This window comes from Arvicanthis niloticus, chromosome 1 (assembly GCF_011762505.2).
Source record: "Arvicanthis niloticus isolate mArvNil1 chromosome 1, mArvNil1.pat.X, whole genome shotgun sequence".
Taxonomy (NCBI): Eukaryota; Metazoa; Chordata; class Mammalia; order Rodentia; family Muridae; genus Arvicanthis; species Arvicanthis niloticus.
Window position 1 is genome coordinate 152,651,398 of NC_047658.1, and position 21,753 is coordinate 152,673,150.

At 45.6% G+C, this 21,753-nt stretch overlaps 1 protein-coding gene across 5 annotated transcripts in view; it reads left to right on the plus strand.

The window, feature by feature from the left end:
- The window catches only part of Gbf1 (golgi brefeldin A resistant guanine nucleotide exchange factor 1), a 133,371-nt gene extending 113,643 nt beyond the window's left edge, over positions 1-19,728 (plus strand). For 3 of the 5 annotated variants that reach the window (XM_034501601.2, XM_076923237.1, XM_034501591.2), the window contains 23 exons: positions 1,530-1,732; positions 2,315-2,438; positions 2,711-2,836; positions 3,099-3,181; positions 4,048-4,284; positions 4,557-4,650; positions 4,975-5,151; positions 5,807-5,871; positions 5,958-6,081; positions 6,248-6,319; positions 6,439-6,533; positions 6,766-6,919; positions 13,080-13,305; positions 13,779-13,939; positions 14,046-14,292; positions 14,407-14,612; positions 16,488-16,638; positions 16,742-16,872; positions 17,043-17,144; positions 17,418-17,531; positions 17,662-17,842; positions 18,126-18,254; positions 18,870-19,728. In XM_034501601.2, the coding sequence (XP_034357492.1) occupies positions 1,530-1,732; positions 2,315-2,438; positions 2,711-2,836; positions 3,099-3,181; positions 4,048-4,284; positions 4,557-4,650; positions 4,975-5,151; positions 5,807-5,871; positions 5,958-6,081; positions 6,248-6,319; positions 6,439-6,533; positions 6,766-6,919; positions 13,080-13,305; positions 13,779-13,939; positions 14,046-14,292; positions 14,407-14,612; positions 16,488-16,638; positions 16,742-16,872; positions 17,043-17,144; positions 17,418-17,531; positions 17,662-17,842; positions 18,126-18,254; positions 18,870-19,150 (3,483 nt within the window). In that variant the 3' untranslated portion in view covers positions 19,151-19,728. The remainder of the gene's footprint in view (positions 1-1,529; positions 1,733-2,314; positions 2,439-2,710; positions 2,837-3,098; positions 3,182-4,047; positions 4,285-4,556; positions 4,651-4,974; positions 5,152-5,806; positions 5,872-5,957; positions 6,082-6,247; positions 6,320-6,438; positions 6,534-6,765; positions 6,920-13,079; positions 13,306-13,778; positions 13,940-14,045; positions 14,293-14,406; positions 14,613-16,487; positions 16,639-16,741; positions 16,873-17,042; positions 17,145-17,417; positions 17,532-17,661; positions 17,843-18,125; positions 18,255-18,869) is intronic. The other 2 variants (XM_034501611.2, XM_034501622.2) reach the window with 1 other exon arrangement.
- The last annotated feature ends 2,025 nt before the right edge of the window (positions 19,729-21,753 follow it).

Below are 21,753 nucleotides of genomic sequence, written 5' to 3' on the forward strand. Positions count from 1 at the left end.
GCTCCTTGATTAGGAGAGGGATATTTTTGGTTTTCTTAACATAAAAACTTGTAGTTAATCCTTTCTTTTTTTATTATCAAATCATAATTTTTACTTTTTAACACAGGGGTTATAAACACAAAAATGCAGGATGTGGGGAAGGGGATGACACAGGAGCATAGGTGTTCAGGGGGAGTACAGATATCTTTCAGAACAGGGTATCAGCTGGGTGAAGGTTCAGGGGTCAGGTCACTATGAGTCTGCCTATGAGTCACTTGTCTTTATCTAAGTTGGTACTATCCACCAAGGCTGCCTATTTACAAGGTCTATGACTACTCAGGCTGGTAAATTTCCACAAAAGCTGCTTGTTTACAATAGCTTATAGCCATCTGTTTCAGTGTTTTTCCACAGAAACCCAAGACTTTATGTTAGCAAGCATGTATGTCAGGCCTGTTGCTGATTTTAGGCTTATGGCTGATTTTAGGCCTTCAGTGTATAGGCAGGGCTGCCCCTGATATCTCCTCCCTTCTCCAAATATAGAAGGGCCGTGGTGATTCTAATCTTGCCAAGGCAGGGATAGAGACCTGACCTCCAGTAATTAAAGGGGACCTTGTAATGGCTCCAGTCCTTCTGTCGTTGTCCAGTGAGGCATGAGGGCCATACCCATCCCGATGTCTTTTTCCTGGAAAGGGGATACTTTTGATATCAACCCCTATGCAGTCAAAGCTTGTCCCTCAGGGAACCCAGAAACATATTTTTAACTTTCATTTATATTCCCTTGCAGTGCTTAGCCTCACAGCCTAAGCAAGAATTCAGATCACCAGTCAGAGGGGGTTCTGGGTGGCCCCTCTCTGCTTGGTCTAGGGGCGGAAGTCCCCTCTTTTCAGTTGGGTGGAGATGGGACTTGGGAACACCCTGGATAGAGTAACAACCTCATCTTGAGTCTCGTGGTCCTCCACAGCTAACTTATGATAATGTATCTGAATAGATTTTGCTATCAGATTTTCTATCTGTTGTTTCACAAAGTTAGTCAGCCTATTTAGTTAATCCTTTCTTATTGTCAGATATACGCATTTGATTGCAAGTCTGTGACTAGATATACAGGGAGCAAAAAGATCAGTTTAGTTTGCTTTATCCTTCAAACCCAAGCAGTACCTTAAATGCAAGATAATCTCAAAGGAGAAGGCATCTCAACCCAGCCATGACATGATGCTGGCTGGCTTTAGATGCCAGAGGTGGCTATAAAATTGAAGAGAACTCACTAATCTGCTTCCTCTCTGTCTCCTCAATGTCTCACTAGAAGAGAGGAGGTTGCCCTCTATATCTGTAGCCCTCAAAAAGGAGTGGAAAGGTACTCCCAGTCACTGCCAGTGAGATGGGAAAACAGGAAAAGCTAAGGCCAGTACAACCTAGTGTTAGCCATGGAATTAATTAGAACCATGTTCAAAGAACTCATTAGGTGAACAGCTATAGGCTTCGATAGACTATGGCCTGCCTTGTCTGACTTAAGGGCATAGCAACTTTTGAAACCTCTAGTCTTTGTCTTCTAGCTGCTGATCACTGGTACAGAGCAGTTCAACCAAAAACCAAAGAAAGGGATCCAGTTTCTGCAGGAGAAAGGCCTCCTCACCATCCCAATGGATAACACAGAGGTAGCCCAATGGCTCCGAGAAAACCCTCGGCTAGACAAAAAAATGATTGGAGAGTTTGTGAGTGACCGCAAAAACATGGACCTGTTGGAGAGTTTTGTGAGGTGAGGAAGAAATAAGCAGTGTGGGGATGGGATGTCACTCAGTGATTATGCATCCTTTACCATGCATGAATGTCACACTCGTGGGATGTCGTTCAGTGATGGTTGCTCCTTTAGCATGCATGAGTGTCACAAAAAAGAAAGATATGGGGGAGTGCAGGGGAAAGAAGAAAGAAGAAAATGTCTAGGGGACAAGGCATTCTTCCCTCAAAGGAAGTCTGCCAGTCCCTGCTGGTGACCCCTCACATAACTAACATTCTTGCCTCTTCCTATGATATATATCTGTTGAACCTGAGAAGGACTCAGGCTTTAGGAGCACCCCCCAACCCCCGTGTTCCAACGGAAAGCACTGCAGAGTAGGATAGAGCAGGGTTCTGATGGTGAGGTGTCTGGAGGAGAATTTCAATAATGTGCTAAGTGCTGAAGTTAGGGACTCTGTTAGAAATGGCCAGGATGACCCTCTCCTGTGCCAGAGCCACCAGCCTCCTCTGCTCCAGTAAGAGAGTGTTGTGAGACTGTGACTGACAGCCTAATCTGTACAGTTTCAATATCTTCAGCCTCTCCGTTGTGTTTTCTTCTCTGTAGCACCTTCAGCTTTCAAGGTCTGCGGCTTGATGAAGCTCTCCGGCTCTACCTAGAAGCCTTCCGTTTGCCTGGGGAAGCACCTGTTATTCACAGGTTGCTGGAGGTATTCACTGAGCACTGGAGGGTAAGTCTTGGTGTCAGAAACCAAGTCAAGGATCCCTGATCAGGGTGAGAGATTCCTTGTTCCCTCAGCTAAAAACTCTCAGCTGTTGCCTGCTAGCTAAGAAGGCTGAGAGCCACACCAGTGGACTTTCCATGGAGCCCCTTCTATTAAGGAGTTGACCATTCTGGGTAGTGCTTCCCTTGTATACCAACACTGACCAGTGGGTTGGTAATAGTAAGAACTTAATGGGCCAGAAAAGGACATTAACACAGATGGAGTCTTTGCTTTTTCAGAGTTGTAATGGCTCCCCATTTGCCAATAGCGATGCCTGCTTTGCTCTGGCCTATGCCGTCATCATGCTTAACACTGACCAACATAACCACAATGTTCGCAAGCAAAATGCACCCATGACCCTGGAGGTAAGCTTGGGTTCCAAACAAAACAGAAGATGCAGTACAGTTTTGAAAGTAACAAGAAAGATAAGGAAAGTTTCCAGTCTGTGTGGGAGACAGAGTTCTGTCAAGGGGATCAGGGAGGGATGACCAATTCAGAAGAGGGACTGGGATGGAGAATGGGTTCTTTCACTTAATTGTTTCCAAAGTCCTATTATCACAGACTTAAGGAGTTCCTTGGGTGGTATACAGCATTGACACAAAGGAAAACATACTGACCTATCTCTAGGAGTTTCGAAAAAACCTAAAAGGTGTGAATGGGGGCAAGGACTTTGAACAAGACATCCTGGAAGACATGTACCATGCCATCAAGTGAGTATATATGGAGAGTAGTGTAGTCTCTGTTAAAGAGAAACTCACTGCTTTCTTTTCCTGTTTTTAGAGTCACATCAGACTGTACCTGGATTTAGCTTTGAGACTTACCTGGGCATCCTTATCTGTGACAGCTCATTTCTTATTTAAAGAAGCCTGAACAGTAATGGGACTCTAGGATTCCAAGCTTAGGGTCTATCCACATTGGCCCTCTCATGTTATATGTTTAAATATGTGTTTGTACTAGGGATTGAACCCAGATCCTCATGTAGGCTAAGAATATGTTTCATTACAGAGCTATATCTCCAGTCCAAACTATTCCTCTTAAATGAGGTATCACGACCTTACTTCCTGAGCCCAAATTACCTGGCTTCCTGAAGAGTTCACAAATCTATTTTCTGGTTGGTAGAGAAATCAAGATCAGCACTAGAGGGTAAGGCTTGAGTCAGAGATAGGATACCTAGTTGTTTTGTTATTATCTTGAGACAGAGCCTCAGATAGCTCAAGATTGCCTCAGACTTGCTATGTATCTGAGTCATCTCCTTGCCTTAGTACTTAAGTGCTAAAATCATGGGTATATACTGCCTCCCTCAGCTTACTCCTTATAATAAGTCAGGAAAAGTGGAAGTTTATGCTCTCATCCATGTGAGATCTCAGAGCAGATCTGAAGGTTTGAGATGGGACTTGAGATTATGAATGTATTCACGATCTCCCTGGCCCCTGTGCTAGGGCGGAAACGGATCACTTAGCTGCAGCTGTGATGGCCTCATATGAGTGCAAAATACCTCTATAGGTGAAACCCCTTTCTTAGTTTGGAAGCTGTGTGTTCACAGGAGTATGCCTAGCTTCTCCCTTCCTTCTGACAGGAACGAGGAAATTGTGATGCCTGAGGAACAGACAGGCCTGGTTCGTGAGAACTATGTGTGGAGTGTGCTGCTTCACCGAGGTGCTACCCCTGAGGGCATATTTCTTCGAGTACCTCCTGGCAGCTATGATCTTGACCTCTTCACTATGACCTGGGGCCCCACTATTGCTGCCCTTTCTTATGTCTTCGATAAAAGCCTTGAGGAGACCATCATCCAGAAAGCCATCTCAGGCTTCAGGTAGCCCAGCTTTGGCTGTGGTTCTCCTATTCTTGTATTTCACTAAGTTAATGTGGGTTGCCTCTGACTCCTGATTTACTTTCCTCAGGATAGAATTTCTCCTGATTTTCTGGAGGGAGGCTGGAACCTGGGAAATCTCAGTCTTAAACAGGCTGGAGTTAAAAGTTTCTTTCTGTGACCCATTGGGGAAGAATCAATGCAAGTCTGCTTAGGAACTTAGAAGGGTTGAGTGGCCTTTCAGTGACTGTTTCTGTGATGGGGTGACATTACAGGAAGTGTGCCATGATCTCCGCCCACTATGGCCTCAGCGATGTGTTTGACAATCTCATCATCTCTCTGTGCAAATTCACAGCTCTAAGTAGTGAGGTGAGTTGGAGCAGGAACTGTGCTTAGAGTTCCAAAGGAGAGTGAGCCTCAACCATGAAAGTCACATCCACCATATCTACCCTTTTGAACAAGCATAGGCCAGTTCTATCTTACAAGGTCTGGAATGTCACCTCATGTAATGGGATGGGGGAGGAGATACCATAGAAAAGACCTTCATCAAGTTGACCTTCCCCACCAATATTGTAGGGGATTTAAAGCAAATCCAACAGAAAGATTCTCAGGAATCTGAATAGGCAGAATGAGCTGAAAAACTTTTCTTTCCAGACATAATCCAACCCTGTATCTTTAAAACCTCTTTTCCAGTCTATTGAGAACCTGCCCAGTGTATTTGGAAGCAACCCTAAAGCCCACATTGCAGCCAAGACAGTATTCCATTTGGCCCATCGTCATGGCGACATCCTTCGGGAAGGCTGGAAGAATATCATGGAGGCCATGCTGCAGCTCTTCCGAGCCCAACTTTTACCCAAGGCTATGGTGGAGGTAATTCTTGATAGAATGCTCAGCATTAACAAGGCAAAGGCCTAGCCTTCTGTGCTGTGGCTAGGATAGCACCACACCTGATGCTTTCCAGTGCTCACTAAGAGCACCTCAAATGTAATGCTACAGATAGAAGTTATAAAAGAAGGCTGGTAGAAGCCAGTCTCTCACCTCTTAGAGGGGACACAGCAGTATATGGACTGTCTACAGGAGGAAATCCAGAGAACTTTGCTTGGCCAGGAAGCACAGGAATGCAAATGATATACACAAAGAAACAATCTTTTATTTTTTTGAGACAAGGATTCACTAAGTTGACTAGGTTGGCCTTGAACTTGCTCTGTAGCTCTTGTCTCAGCCTCCTCAGTGTTGAGACTCCAGGCCTATTCCACCTGGCAAGATAATTTCTTTTAATTATTTTTTTTAGATTTATCTATATTTGGGCATTTCGCATAGTCAGGGATGATGTACATACCTAGTGCCAATGGAGGCTACAGGAGGGCATCAGATCCCCTGGAACTGGCGTTACAGATGATTGTAATCCACCATGTGGGTGCTGGGAACTAAACACAGGTCCTCTGCAATAGTAACAAGTGCTCTTAATCACTGAGCCATCTTCCACACCCTAGAAATAAATTACTCTTGCTCTACTTTTTTCCAGGTAGAAGATTTTGTGGATCCCAATGGCAAGATCTCTCTACAGCGAGAGGAGACACCTTCTAACCGGTAGGCCAGACCAGTGGCTGAGAGCCTAGGGAGAGGAAGTAGTCAGAATGTTGGTGCTCACCAGGACACATATCCTTTTTCTACAGAGGAGAGTCAACAGTCCTTAGCTTTGTAAGCTGGCTGACATTAAGTGGTCCTGAGCAGTCTAGTGTTCGGGGCCCATCTACAGAGAACCAAGAGGCCAAGAGAGTGGCCTTGGACTGTATCAAGGTAATTGCCTGTTTGTCTCCCATAGGAATTCCTAAAAAGATGTGACCCTGTGAGCTGAAGAGTATAATCATTTATGGATTTTGTCAAGGACAGTTCTGCCTTCTCTTCCTGGCTTTTAGAAACTCTCTTCCTTTGTTATAGATCCCTCTTTCTTGTGTCCCTCTAGCAATGTGACCCAGAAAAAATGATCACAGAAAGCAAGTTCCTCCAGCTGGAATCACTGCAGGAGCTTATGAAGGTATAAAATGAAGAAGTCTGAGAAAGGCAATGGGGGGGGGGGGTACAGCCTTCAATTTCTATTGGGACAGAACCAGTGGCTTCCCTTCCATTCCTACTTTCCCTGCTGGTGTCTTCTAGGCGCTGGTCTCGGTGACACCAGATGAAGAGACTTATGATGAAGAAGATGCAGCATTCTGTCTGGAGATGCTGCTAAGGATCGTGTTAGAGAACAGGTAGGAGGGGACAGGTCAGAGCAGTCTTTACAGACCCCATACTGAGCTTGTGCTGAAAGGCTGAAAGCCATCTTGCTAGGTAGGAGCAAGAAACAAGTGAAGCTCTGAGCAGTGATGGGGAGCTTGTGCTTGACTGCTTAAGGCAGAGTACCCATGGACTGTGAAAGGCCTAGCAGACTTTTGGCTCAGTGGCTTGTCCAGTTGAGACTGTCCTTACCCTTTATGATTTTAGGGACCGTGTGGGCTGTGTATGGCAGACTGTTCGAGATCATCTATACCACCTGTGTGTTCAGGCACATGATTTTTGCTTCCTCGTGGAGCGAGCAGTGGTAGGGCTGCTACGCCTAGCCATCCGGCTGCTCCGGAGAGAAGAGATTAGTGGCCAGGTAAGCAAGTGCATGTAGGTAGCTGGGCACATACACAGGGGACTAATGCCACAGTAGCAGCTGTGGACATTTAGTGTAATGTAACTTTAGCCAGTGACTGAGTCAGGGCTAGGACAACCTAACAGTGGCACTGAGGGGGAGCCTAGAATGCTCTTAGCATAGCTGGTAGCACCTAGCTATGCTCTTTAGAGTCTGCTTATAGGGTTGGGCTGCTGCTTATTCTTATAGTTAGAGCCCTAAGGGTAGGATCTCAGGGTTCAAGTATGGAAAATAAGCACTGAATGACAATTAGGTTCAAAAGTCACAAGACTTAAGACATACACAAAAGCTATATTTCTAAATGATAATATGAACATATGAAAGTTGAAATTAACAAATGTAGTTTCAGGGCTGAAGAGGTGGCTCAACCATTTATACCACTTGCTTTTCTTGAAAAAAACCAAGATTCAGTTCCCAGCACCCACACAGTGGCTCCAACTATCCACACTTTTGTTCCAGAGGAGCCAACGCCCTCTTCTGACCTCTGCAGCTTCCAGGCATGCATATGTTGCATATACATACATGTGGGCTAAACACGTAAAGAAAGGAGACTGGCCATGGTGGCACACTCTTTAATCCTAACACTTAGAAGGCAGAGGCAGGTGGAGCTCTGCGAGGCCAGCCTGGTTTACAGAGCGAGCTTCAGGACAGCCAGGACTGAACAAAAAAATTCTGTTTGGGGGTTGAAAAAAAAAAAAAAGAGGAGGAAGTTGAAGATACAGTTTTAGCCAGACATGGTGGTGCATCCCAGAACTAAAGAGGCAGAGGCAGTCACAGCCAGATCTCTGGATATGAGGCTAGCTAGAGTCACATAGTGAGACCCTGCCTTTAAAAAGAACAACTCCAGGCTGTATGTGTATGTATATGTGTGTGTGTGTCTGTGTATCTGTGTGTGTCTGTGTCTGTGTGTGTCTGTGTATATACACACACACAACCTAGCATTGAGGTACACAACTTTAATTGCAAAGCAGGACAGCAAGGACCATGTACAGGTATTCTGGCACAATAAATAAATGAATAAATAATAAATAAATAAATAAATAAATAAATAAAGCTGCAATTCCATACTAGATAATCAGGCATGGTGACTCACTCATATAGTAACAGCATTCAGGAGATGGAGACAGACAGATCACCAGGAGAGCATGACCAACCTGGGCTACTTCGTAAGTTCTAAGGTAACCAGAGCTACAGAGGAGACCCTGTCTCAAAAAAAGAAAAGGCCAGACTTGGTGACACAAGTTTTTTTCTTTGTTGTTTTGTTTGTTTGCTTCAGGACGGGATCTCACTATATACCTCTGGCTATCTCAGAACTCACCATGTAGACTAAGTCAGCCTCGAACTTACAGAAATCCTGGGAGCACAGATTTTTAACCCTTGCAATAGGGAGGTGGAGGCAGAGTCAAATTGGGAGTTGAAAGCAATCCTCAGCTCCATAGTCAATTCAAGGGCAGAGGTGGTAATGAACACCTGTAACCCCAGCACTCAGGAGCTCAGAGAGCAAGGATCATTGTGAGTTTGGGGTCAGCCTGGTCTACTGAGTTCCAGGACAGCCAAGACTATACAGAAAAAAAAAAAAACAAAAAACCTTGTCTTGGGGGGGAAAAAGACCTGTCTCAAACAAACAAACATAAAAGCAATACCACTTACAAGTACTCCAAATAAAGTGAAATTTTTAGACCCCTTTCAAAACATAGATACCATCTATATACTAAAAACTAGAAAATGCAGTGGGCATGGTGACAAGAAAGGACCTTTAATCCCAGGACTCAGGAAGCAGAGATAGGCAGATCTCTGCAAATTCCAGGCCAGCTAGGGCTACATAGTGAGACCCTGGCTTACAAATAAATAACAGGGCTGGTGAGATGGCTCAGTGGTTAAGAGCACTGACTGCTCTTCCGGAGGTCATGAGTTCAAATCCCAGCAACCACATGGTGGCTCACAACCATCTGTAATGAGATCTGATGCCCTCTTATGGGGTGTCTGAAGACAGCAACAGTGTACTTACATATAATAAATAAATAGTTTAAAAAAAAATAACAAATAAATAACAAAGTATTAACCAAAGACCCCTAAATCAAGAGGCCATATCATGGATTAGAAGACTCAACACAATTAAGATGTCAGTTCTTCCTTCAGTCAATATATAAGTGTAAAGCTCTCTATAAATATCCCAACAAAGATTTTGGGGGACATAGAAAGCTTATTCTAAAATAGAATGAAAGGCATAGACCCTACAATAGTCAAACATTTTGACAAAGAATGAAATGGGAATAATATTCTACTTTGTTTCTTGTGTTATATTTGTAATTTTTTGCATGAATGAGGAAGTAGCTGTGTGCCATAGCTGTACATGTGGAAGGAAGAAAACAATTTGCAGTCCTGGGAATCGGATTTTAAGTTACTAGGCTTGGCAGCAAGTGCCTTTACCTGCTTAAGCATCTCACTGGCCAGGGTGTTTGTTATTGGTCAGGTTTGTTGTTGTTTTTGAAACAGTCTACTATGTAGCCCTGACCTGATTGGTTGTTTTGACTGAGGGTCTAATGTCTACCTCAAGATAGCCTCATTATCTTTCTGCCCTTGCCTCCCTAACCTGGGATTACAGTGGTATACCTTCTACTCTGCCACTCTAGCCAATATTAAACTTCATGGTAGTCACGATTATGTAGGATCCGGGGCCAGAGAGATTTCTCCAAGGTTGAAAGTACTGGTTCCTCTACCAGTGGGCTCTGGTTGACCTTTAGCACACATGCAGTAGCTGTCAACCCTCTGGAACTCCCAATTCCAGGCATCTGGTGCCCTCTTCTGGTCTCCGCGAAAACTGCATTGGTGCACAGACTGTCAATACATACAGGCAAAACACCCAGACATATAATAAATAATTTTAAAAATTATATAGTATTGATAAATAAAAGAAAGGAAAGAAGGAAGGAATCTATTGAACAAAATAGATGATCCAAAAATAGGCCCAAACAAATATGTTCAACTGAATGGTTTTTGATTGTTGTTTTACTTTGGGTGTGGTGATTTTAATAAGAATGGCCCCCATAGACTCATGTATTTGAATGCTTGGCCATAGGGAGTGACACTGTTAGGAGGTGTGGCCTTGTTGGAATATGTTGGAAGAGGTGTGTCACTAGGGGGTGGTTTTGAGGTCTCAGAATCTCAGGCCAGTTCGCTTCCTGCTGCCTGCCTATCTCTATGTAGAACTCTCAGCTCCTTTCCTGCACCATGCCTGCCTGCAGGCTGCCATGCTTCCTGCTATGATGATAATGGACCAAACCTCTGAAACTGTAAGCCAGCCCCAGTGAAATGTTTTCCTTTATAAGAGTTGGCATGGCTATAGTGTCCCTTTATAGCAATAAAACCTTAACTAGGACAGTTGGTTTTGTTTTGAGATTTTTTAAAGGTCTTTTTATGTAGCCCAGTTGTTTCATCTTCTTGTCTCAGTCTCCCAAGTGAACTTTGACTCAAACCTTTATTTTGCAAAAAAAATTAAACTGATGATAAATTTAAATACATAATGAAGGGGCTGGAGAGATGGCTCAGTAGTAGAGAACTCTGGCTGTCTTGCAAAGCACATGGTTTGGTTCCCAGCACCACATAGTGTCTCACAACCATCTGTAATTCCAGTTCCAGAGGATACAGTCCCTTCTGAACTCTGTGGGCAGTAAGCATGTACATGGTACACATAACATACATGCAGGCAAAACACTCATATACATAAAAATAAATCTTAAAAAATTAAATATACATTGTAAAACCTTTATACACATAAGAGAAAAATCTTAGGCTCTAAAACTTAAGATTATTAATGTTGTTTATAAGTTTATTACATACTCCATTTTCTTTTTAAAAAATCAAAAGCTACCAGGCAGTGGTGGCACACACTTGGGATAAATCTCTTGAGTTCTAGGCCAGCCTGGTCTACAAGAGTGAGTGCCAGGACAGCCAGGACTACACTCAGAAACCCTGTCTCAAAAAAAAAAAAAGAAAGAAAGAAAGAAAAAGAAAAGAAAAGAAAACCAATAACAGCAACAACAACAAAATTAAAAGCCTGAACACAGATACCCCACCAGCAGGGAGGGGTTTGAGCTCTTATCTCTCACTTTAGACCTGATCACAGTCTAATACAAACTTATTTGGGGAAGCTGACAAGATGGCTCAGTGATTAGAGCACTGGCTTTTCTTCCAGAGGTCCTGAGTTCAATTCTCTGCACCTATGTGGTGGCTCACAACCATCTGTAATGGGATCTGACTCCCTCTCTATTCTGGCTTGCATGAAGACAGAGTACTCATATATACTAAATAAATAAACAGATATTTAAAAAAAAAAAAAAAAAAAAAAAAAACTAGGCTGATTTTGCTTCTGTGTGTGATCCTAAATTATTCTTTTCCCTCAAGTGTTTGCACACCAGCTACAAAGTGAAGCTGCTAAGGGTATATAAAGATCAATGAACTCTTCCTGTTCTCTGTACAAGCATCTATTACTGCACAAGCTTCTGAAGGGACTGCAAAGCCTTGACAGTAGCAGGAAGCAAAGAACACCTACAGAGAGATGAGGATGCTGGTCCCGCCGGCCCCACCAGTGCATGGTGGCTACTGTTGGTTGTGACTGGCACATCTCCTACAGACTAGGTCTGTGAGGGCATGGTACATGAACTGACTGAAGACTTACTTAGCTAGTTAGGTTTCAGTTTTTATTTTTGTTTTCTTGAAACGGTCTCACTGGATAACCCTGGCTGGCCTAGACTCACTATATAGATCAGGCTGGACTCAAATTCATATAGAAATTTGCCTGTCTTTGCCTCCCAAGTGCTGAATTTAAAGGTGTGTGCTCTCACCCACCATGTCCAGTCCAATATGTTTTTTTAACTTGATATTAAAAGCACAGTCCATAAGAGGAAGGATTGATAAATTAGACTTCTTTAATGCTCAAAACAGTCAACGTATGAAAGCTTGTTTGAGAAAGATAAAAAGATAGAGCAATAGAAAATGTTTACAAGTCATATATTTGAGAAATACAAACAGGTAAAAGTTATCTCACAGATATCTCACAGATAATATCCAAGTGGCCAGTAAGCACATGGAGTGGCATTAGCCTTTAGGAAAATGCAAAAATAACACACCAGAATAGCTAAAATTAAAAGTGATAATACCAAATGCTGGCAAGGATACAGAGAAACTAGATCATTCATATATTTCTGGTGGGAATAAAAATACAGCTACTCTATTGGCGCTTCATTATAAAACTAAATATTCACATACCGCACAATCCAGCAGATAGACTTTTGGGCGTTTATCCCAGAAAAAAATTAAGGTTTATTTTAGCTTTAAAATGTGTATGTAAATATTTTTGAAGCTGTATTCATCAAAGCCAAAAGCTGGAGTCAGCCCTGCTGACCTCCAATAAGAGAATAAACTATTGCACACATGTACCATGGGGTACTGTTCAGCCACTTAAAGCAGCAGAGCCGATGTGTAAAGAAATGGGTAGACCTCTAGATGGGAATTCAGTCTCAAGAGATAGATAATCCCATGGATAACATTTTGGGATTCACAAGAGTTTTAGAAGTTGAGAAGTTGCTAAGGGCTGGGAGTGGGACAGGAGGACAGCGTTAGGAAAGTGCTGTCAGGTGGCAGCATGGACTCCAAGTGGTGAGGACTTGTGGGTAGACAACCACACACCGCTGACAAAATTGTGTAGAGCTTGGTACATACACACACATGAATTCCCGTAGAATTAGGGAGTACCTATGAAAACCAGTGAGTTATAGTGAAGCCTGACTTTGCTGCCATGTTATACTTAGTTCTGCATCATATTGCTTTAGGGATAAACTGGGCAGAGTACATAAGGGACCTCTTTATGTGTTGTCATAACTATACCGACATAAAGAAAGTGAAGCATAGCCAAGGATGAAGTTAGCTGCAGAGCGCTTACCTAACACACACAAGGCCCTGGGTTCCATTGCCAGTACTCCAAAACAAGAGAAGCCAAGGCCAGACCAGGAACAACTGAGGCCAAGGCAAACTCTCCTCACTAGTCTAAATGGCTAAAGGAAATGGTGAGGGGGAAACTGTATCTATGTCCATCCCACTTCCTGCTCCCAACCCTACCTAGGTCCTGCTCTCTCTGCGCATCCTGTTATTGATGAGGCCCAGCGTGCTGTCCAGAGTCAGCCACCAGGTTGCATATGGGCTGCATGAACTCCTCAAGACCAATGCTGCCAACATCCACTCGGGTGATGACTGGGCCACCCTCTTCACCTTGCTGGAGTGCATTGGCTCAGGCGTGAAGCCTCCAGATGCTATACAAGCCACAGCCAGGGCTGATGCTCCTGATGCTGGTATGCCCTTTCCCAGGGAAATAAGCAGTTAGGACCTAGCAGCTGCCATGGGAAAACAAAACATGGATTATTACCACTCAGCAAATTAAACACACCTGGTTTCTGCCATCTGCTTCTAGATCTTCCTGTGCCTGTTGGCTACCCACAGGCTAGATAGCATAAAGGCAAGTAGGCAGTGCAAGAGGGCTATTAAGGCAAGTTTTTACTGTCAGGAAGACCATGTTACAGAACTGTATGTCCTTACATCACCACCTTTCCCTCACAGCTGCTACTAGATGTTATCAGAAGCCCAAATTAGCTTCTTGCCTTATTTGGTAAGGAAAAATGTTGTCCAGGCCTCAACCTTTTGGTGATCGGGCCAAAGTAAGCCAGACATGAGAAGAAGCTAGGCCTCAGCACCTTTCTTCTGAGTCTGTTGTCCTGTTCCGTGTCCCAGCTCAGCTCTTACTCTGCCTTTTCCCTGCCTGACTCAGGAGCACAGTCAGACAGTGAGCTCCCATCCTACCATCAAAATGACGTCAGCCTGGACCGAGGGTACACTTCTGACTCAGAAGTCTACACTGACCATGGCAGGCCTGGCAAGATACACCGGTCAGCCACAGATGCTGACATGGTCAACAGTGGTTGGTTAGTGGTGAGTCTACTACCATCCTGGGCTTATCAAAACAAATGTTCTTAGTTCTCAGAGAGGATGTCTGGCTTAGAATGGGGCCCCAGCTTATATCCTGTGTATTTTATAGGTGGGGAAGGATGACATTGACAACTCCAAACCAGGAGCAGGGCTCAGCAGGCCAGGCCCTTCACCCCTGGTCAATCAGTACAGCCTTACAGTGGGCCTGGACCTGGGACCACATGACACGAAGTCCCTGCTTAAGTGTGTGGAGTCACTCTCCTTCATTGTTCGGGATGCTGCTCACATCACCCCTGACAACTTTGAACTCTGTGTCAAGACTCTGCGCATCTTTGTAGAAGCCAGTCTGAATGGTGGTAAGTTACCTATTGAAGGGCCAGTTGGGGAGTGGGTTAAGTGGAGAGGGGAGGAAGGCTGGGTGTCTTTGCCCTAAGACTGTGGGAATGTGACCTTAGTCTGGCTCTGTTCAGGGTGCAAGTCCCAGGATAAACGCAGCAAGAGTCATAAATATGACAGCAAAGGGAACCGCTTCAAGAAGAAACCCAAAGAGGGCTCCATGCTTCGGCGGCCCCGGGCATCCAACCAGCATGCCCCTCGGGGTGGACACAGTGATGAAGAGGAGGATGAAGGCGTGCCTGCCAGCTACCATACGGTGTCTTTACAGGTCAGTCAGGACGTAAGTATGGCACCCTTTACTTCTTCTCCTGTACCTGAGACTCAGAACTTGGGTGGGACCAGGGAAAGTCAAAACTCAGAAGAAATATCCATTGTGTATTGTCCACTCCCTCAACCCCCTCCTCCACAAGGTTCCCTTATCTGAAACCAGCTCTAAGTCTTTGCTTATAGTGCATCTGTTTGGAGACAGGATCTCACTATGTGGCTCTAGTTCACCTGGAACTCCCTGCGTGGACCAGGCTGGCCTCAAACTCACAGAGATCTAGCCTCTGCCTCCGAGTATCAGAATTAAAGGTGTGCAACATCATGCCTGGCATTAAATTAAATTAAATTAGACTTCTTTGCTTATTTTATGTGTAATATATGTGCATGATACAAAATTCAGAAGATATGAAAGGATAGACTGATAAAATTGAGTTTCCATTCATTCCTATATCCAGCCACTGAGTTCCCCTCACAAGAGGCAGCTATATCTCTAGCATTTTGTCTCTCCTTCCATAGTTATTAAGTGTCTTTTCAGGCTGATTGTAGCTGACTAGATAAATGGAGAAACAGTTAGTTGCCTTTCAGAGTAGCCTTAAAAAGATGATAAAAGGGCAGGAGAGCTTGCACAGCAGTTAGGAGTGCTTACTACACTTGCAGAGGGTGGATGACCCAGCTTCAGTTTCCTAGCAACCACAGCAGGTGGCTGTAGCTGCTTATAACTCCAGTTCCGGGGACCCTAATGTCCTCTGACCTCTACAGGCACCTGTGTATACACAATATACCTGAAGTCACTTGGGTGCACACACATACACATAAATTTCTAAGAATAAGTTAATCTGGGGGCTGGAGAGATGTCTCTGCAGTTAGGAACACTGACTGCTTTCCAGAGGACCTAGGTTCTATGGCGCTAACAACCATCTGTAACTGCAGGTTTAGGGGCTCTGATGCCTTCTGTTGACCTCTGTAGGTAATCATGTACATGCTGCATAGACATACATGCAGGTAAAATACCCAGGATAAAATAAAAATAATGAAGTATTTTTAAAAATAGAATAAATACACTCAGGAGGCAGAGGCAGGTGGATCCCTGAGTTCAAGGCCAGCCTGGTCTACAGAGTGAGTTCCCACACAGCCAGGGCTACACAGAGAAACCCTGTCTTTAAAAAAAAAAACAAAAAAAAAAAAAGACTAAATTTTTATTTATTTATTTATTTATTTATTTATAATTATTTATTTATTTTTTCGAGACAGGGTTTCTCTGTGTAGTCCTGGCTGTCCTGGAACTCACTCTGTAGACCAGGCTGGCCTCGAACTCACAGTGGGAGGAGAGAACCAGTTCCCACACACACATGTGGCACATACACACAAGCAAAATACGTATTTTGGTTTTAGTTATAATGAGATTAACAAAATAACTGCATCAGCAAATGTGAGATAGGACTCGAAGTGTCTGTCTCAAAGGCAGAGATGGCTCAGCACTCAAGAGCACTGGATGCTTTCCCAGAGGACCTGGGTTCTATTCCCAGTACCCACATGGCAGTTGACTGGCCTCCAGAGGCACAGCAGACTCAGGATGCACAAACAAAACACCATACACATAAAAAAATAAATTTAATTCAAAAAAAAATAGAAAGTACCTTTCTCACTGCAATCCCATGGTATTGTCTCCGTGCACATGTCTTTTAAAATGTTCTCTGCTGTAAGTAACTCTTGGTGTCTTTGAGAAACTGCTAGGACAGAACAGTGAGCTCCAGTTGAAGAGAGGAGTTTGTGAGGGCTGGGTACAGCATAGTTGTGCTGAGGGCCTTTGAAGACTCAGGCAGGGGTAGCGGGGGAAGGAAGAAAAGGACTGAACAACCTTATTCACATCCGGCACGCTTTCTGATCCCAGTTGCTAGACCTGATGCACACCCTGCACACACGGGCAGCCTCCATCTACAGTTCATGGGCAGAGGAGCAACGCCACCTGGAGACAGCGGGCCAGAAGATTGAAGCTGACTCTCGCACCCTTTGGGCCCACTGCTGGTGCCCTTTATTACAAGGTAAATAAACCTGGGTAGTGTGCAGGGTCGGACAGGTGACACTGAAGCTCAAGGAGCACCAGGCCAAATGCTTGGAAGATCCCGACCCTGCTCTCACTCTCAGGTATCGCCTGCTTATGCTGTGATGCCCGGCGCCAGGTGCGGATGCAGGCCCTGACGTATCTGCAGCGAGCCCTTCTGGTACATGACCTACAAAAGCTAGATGCCCTGGAATGGGAGTCCTGTTTTAACAAGGTAAGACTTCTTACTGCTCTTAAGAGAAAGTTGAGATCACAAGGCAGCAGAAAGAGTCAGAAAACCTAAAGAGTTCCTGCCATCCACCTGCATCAGATCTTCTCTGCTGTCCTGTGCCTTGCCCAGGCCAACTGACTGGACTAATGTGACTTTGGATATTTACCTAACAGGTGCTGTTTCCTCTACTGACAAAGCTTTTAGAAAATATCAGCCCTGCGGATGTGGGCGGGATGGAGGAGACCCGGATGCGGGCTTCCACGCTGCTCTCAAAGGTACTGCTCACTACACTGCCTGCGCCTACTCAGCCCATCCCTGCCTTTTCCACAGAGAAAAGCCAGGTCTTCTCATGGGGCCCAAAGATGAAATGTAAGTGCTCAGAACTGCCAGCTTTAGAGACAGCCCAGGGATTCAGGAGGGTTCTGGACTTCAGAGTAATCTCTGATTGAATACTTGCAAGACAGGGCCAGCTTCTCCCCGCTTCGGAGACAGCTGCAGAAGGTTCCTCCACTACCCTGGGCTAAAAGCAGCTGGCTGGTGGGTTCTAGGTCTTCCTGCAGCACCTGTCTCCACTGCTGTCGCTGTCCACCTTTGCCGCCCTGTGGCTCACCATTCTGGACTTCATGGACAAGTACATGCATGCAGGTTCCAGTGATTTGCTGGTATGTTCTGCCTTCACCCAGTTCCCACTGACTACTTCCTCTTCCACACGCTGGGAAGACTTGCTGTTTGCCCCTTGCTGGCTGCCTCTGTCTTAACTGTGCTCCACTCATGGTCCTGTTACTGCTGTAGTCAGAAGCTATCCCCGAGTCTCTGAAGAACATGCTCCTGGTGATGGACACAGCAGAGATTTTCCACAGTGCAGATGCAAGAGGAGGTGGCCCCTCTGCACTCTGGGAGATTACCTGGGAGCGCATCGATTGCTTCTTACCACACTTACGTGACGAGCTCTTCAAGCAGACCGTCATCCAGGGTAGGGGCCTGGTCTCAACTTGCTCCAGTCACTGGAGTGTGGACAGAGTGACGATTTCCCACTCGCCATAGCAGTACATGCCTATAGTCCCTGGTATTTAGGAGGTGAATGTAGGACAATACAGACAATATTTAGGCTATCTCTGGGTACACTATGAATTTGAGGCTAGCCTTGACTACTCTGAGACACTGTCTCAGAAAGGTGGAAAACTGAAGCCTGGTAGGTAGCCAGGATCCTGTGGGAAAGAAACACTGAGAGTTGTCGTCTGGATTCTCTGTCTCAGACCCCATGTCCACGGAACCTTACAGTCAAAAACCTCTGGCCTCAACTCACCTGACTCCTGCTGCTGGTGACCCCAGGATGCCTGGCCATCCACCTCCCCCAGAGATGCCCTCAGAAGTGGGGGCTTGTGGTGAGTTTCTCAGAGCTGGCCATCTGGAACAAGCCTAAGCACTGCTCAGTGTAGTTTGGGATTACTGCCAAGAGGGGGCTGGGAGACTGGGAAGGAGTCACAGTGAGAATTCTGTTTGTCTGCTCTTCCTGTGGGAAATAGCAGGACCAAATACACTCTGATGAGATAGATACCTGCCTAAGGTTTCAGGCTTGGAGAGAGGGCTGAGTCAGGGCCTGTAGTGAATATACAAAGGCTGCCTATCAGGGACGCAGGAAACATCCAGACCAAAACTAACCTGGTTAAGGAGAACTGTGAAGGAGTTAAAAGGTAGAGACAGGGCACCTAAGTACTAAAATGAGTTTGTTTTTATACTGACAGATGAATGCATTTTGTTATACCTTTATTGTTTGGGTTTGTATTTAGAGGCAAAATAAAAACATAAGCTTTTATTTTTTTATTCATGTTTTAATTTATTTTTCTACATGACATGAATTTTAAGAGGAAGCTTCCAACATTATAGCCTGAGAGAGGGATAGGGAGGAACATAGATTTGGTAAGTCCACTAAGAAGCTTGAGAGTTGTCTCATGCCAACCAGAAGGCTGACTACAACCACTATTGCTCTCTCTTTACAGACTCAGAGAAGCCCGAGAGTACCCGAGCTCCCAGCAGCAACTCCCCTGGATCACCAGTGGCCTCTACCCCCAGCAAACTGAGTCCTGCCCCAGAGGGACCTCCCGCACTGGCCCAGCCCCCACTAATCCTACAACCCTTGACCTCCCCACTGCAGGTGGGGGTACCACCCATGACTCTGCCCATTATCCTCAACCCTGCACTCATTGAGGCCACCTCTCCAGTGCCTCTCTTAGCCGCACCCCGCCCTACAGACCCCATCCCCACCTCTGAGGTCAACTAAGGCAGGTCCCTCAGAGATCAGGACCATTCCTTCCTATCAGGCGTTCAAGGCCCTGCTTCCAGTCTCAGGGGCCACAGAAATCTTCAGGCCCAAAGCAAGCTGCTGTTGCTACTACTTGCTGGGGGAAATGACAACTTTTATAGTCCCTGCTGGGATCCACTCCAGGCTGCGAGACTCTTCCTGTGCTGTTCATTCCTGGGCTTCCAAGCTGAGAGTGGATGCAGGCAGAACCTGTAGCCTCTGCCTTCAGCCTGGCAGCCCTGGGGAGGCATAGAGCCAACCCTGCTGTGCCAACCCTGCAGTGCCTGCCTTGTGCCCCCTGCCAGGTTGGGCATTAGGAGCCAAGCCCAGCCAGTCTGCACTTTGTTCCTCTCCCTGTCCAGTCGCTCCAGCCCTGGGCCGCCTCCTCCCGTTCTTCTTCCTTCCTTCCTTAAACAGTTGGTCAGTTTGGAGTTGCTTGGCCCCATGGAGGGTGGACAGATAGGACTTGGTGGGGGATCTGCCCACAGGAGCATGTACATATGGAAATGATAACAATGGACTTTTTATGATATAATAAATGTCTTAGTACCAACTGATTTCCTACCCCTCTAGTTTTCTTTGCGTTTGTGTCAGGCACTGTGTTACTGGGATATCCTGTCCAAGGCTTGCTTGGGCCTTGGAGAAACAGGTAAAGTGAAGCTGAGCCTGTCACCAGTGAGGCCTGACCCACCTGACCCCAGCCATCAGCCAGAGGCTCCTCCCTCCCCACTGCCGTAAAGGAGCTATGTCAGGGGCTTAGGCAGTTTCATAAGTGCTTCAAGAGAGACAGTAAGAAAGCCTGCCAGGGTCATGGAGCAGGTAACAGTGGCCCACAAGTTTTCTTTCTGTGAGCCTCATGACGTGAGAGTACTGAGGGTCGTCAGGTTGGGCAGGTACAGAGACATCTTGCTCATGGCTGCAGTCATGTATTTCTGGACATAGGTTATCAGTCTGACCCCAGACAAGTTGGAACCTGCTCCACAACCTCCACTACTATCCACCCCAGTCACTCCAGTGTGACTGAAGGACCAAGGCACAGGATTGGGATTCAGGGAATGGCAGCGTGCCTCAGACAGAGCTTACCTGGTCGCCTGACTTTCGTGGGTTCCCTCTCCAGCCAGTCCTGGGGAACAGGAGTCTGGGACCTTGACTGACCAGCTAACCTTGTTCTTGTAGCACATGAGGCTTTCCACATGGCATTGATGCCCAGCTGTCCATTTGCTGCCTTGGCTTCCCTTTGCTTGGCACTTGTACATTTCCAGAATTTGGAGCCTGTAACTATCTCACTCGGGTATAGAAAAGAGCACTTGAGAAATGGGACCCACCTTCTGTGAGGAAATATTCGTTAAACCTGAACTGCTTTATCTTCTCATCCAAGTCCAGACCAGGCCAAGTTTCCACATGAATCAGAAGCCTTGCCCAACCCTGCCCCTGAGACAATCAGGAGCAAGTACTCAATGATGTAGAGAAGCCAGAGTCTACAGCCCGCTGGATGGCGGGGCCCTCGCCTCAGCCCCAGCATCTCTGCTCCCTTCTGAGCCCCGTGAAAGCACCCTGTTTCCCTGTGGGGAGAGCACTGTTAGTAGAGCACAGGCAGTCATTTCTGTTGAGGGCTGGAAGACAGAAGCCAAGGAGAAGCAGAACTGTTGAGCTCCCAGAACAGAGGTTCTCAACTTTCCTAATGCTGCAACCCTTCCTCATGTTGTAGTGACCCTAACCATAAAGAATGCTTGTAGCTACTTCATAACTGTAGATATGCTACTGATATGAATCATAATGTAAATAGTTTTAGAGATAGAGGGTTGCCAAGTGGGTTGCAACCCACAGGTTGAGAACCCTTCTCCTCCTAGAGCCAAGGATGGTCATGTCAAGCAGTCAGTCATCTGTACTTTGAAATCATCTTTCCTGTTTCTGAGGCACTGATTTTTCTTGGCTCTCATCCATCTCACTGGCCATGTGCCCTTTTCTGCTCCCTGTATTGACTCGTCCCCACAGCCTCTGAACATTTGAGCAGCCAGGGCACAGTCCTCAGCTCACTAACCTGCTCTCTGTTCTCTCGCCGTCCTCTGGCAAAGCCTCAAATACCGTCCATGGCACTGACTCTGCACCCAGCTTCAACTTCCCAAGGCTGGCTAATGTCTAACGCAGAGTCACTCTCCTGCCCTTCAGCTCCTACACTTGAATGACAGTCGCAGGCATTTATTTCAAGGTACCAATGTTAAGGCAGAAATTCCTTTTTTTCTAAAAAGATATGCTTATTTTTATGTATATATGTATTTTGCCCAAATATATGTCTGCCTATGTAGCATGTCTATATCTGTTGCCCAGAGGCCAGAAGAGGGTGACTGAGAACCCTGCTCATTCATGTTCATCACCCTGCATACGTAATCTCCTTCAGCAATCCTTAGAAATAACAGATGTCTACTTGATTTTCATCTGCAAACAGGGACATTGTTTTTCCAGAGAAGGTCCTCATTGGCAAATGGATGGGCATATTTCTGATGCATCTTCTCTAGACCAGTGTCAGAAGCCGTAATGGGACAAGCTAATAACTAAAGGGTGGTCTTCCTTGAGATGGCCTG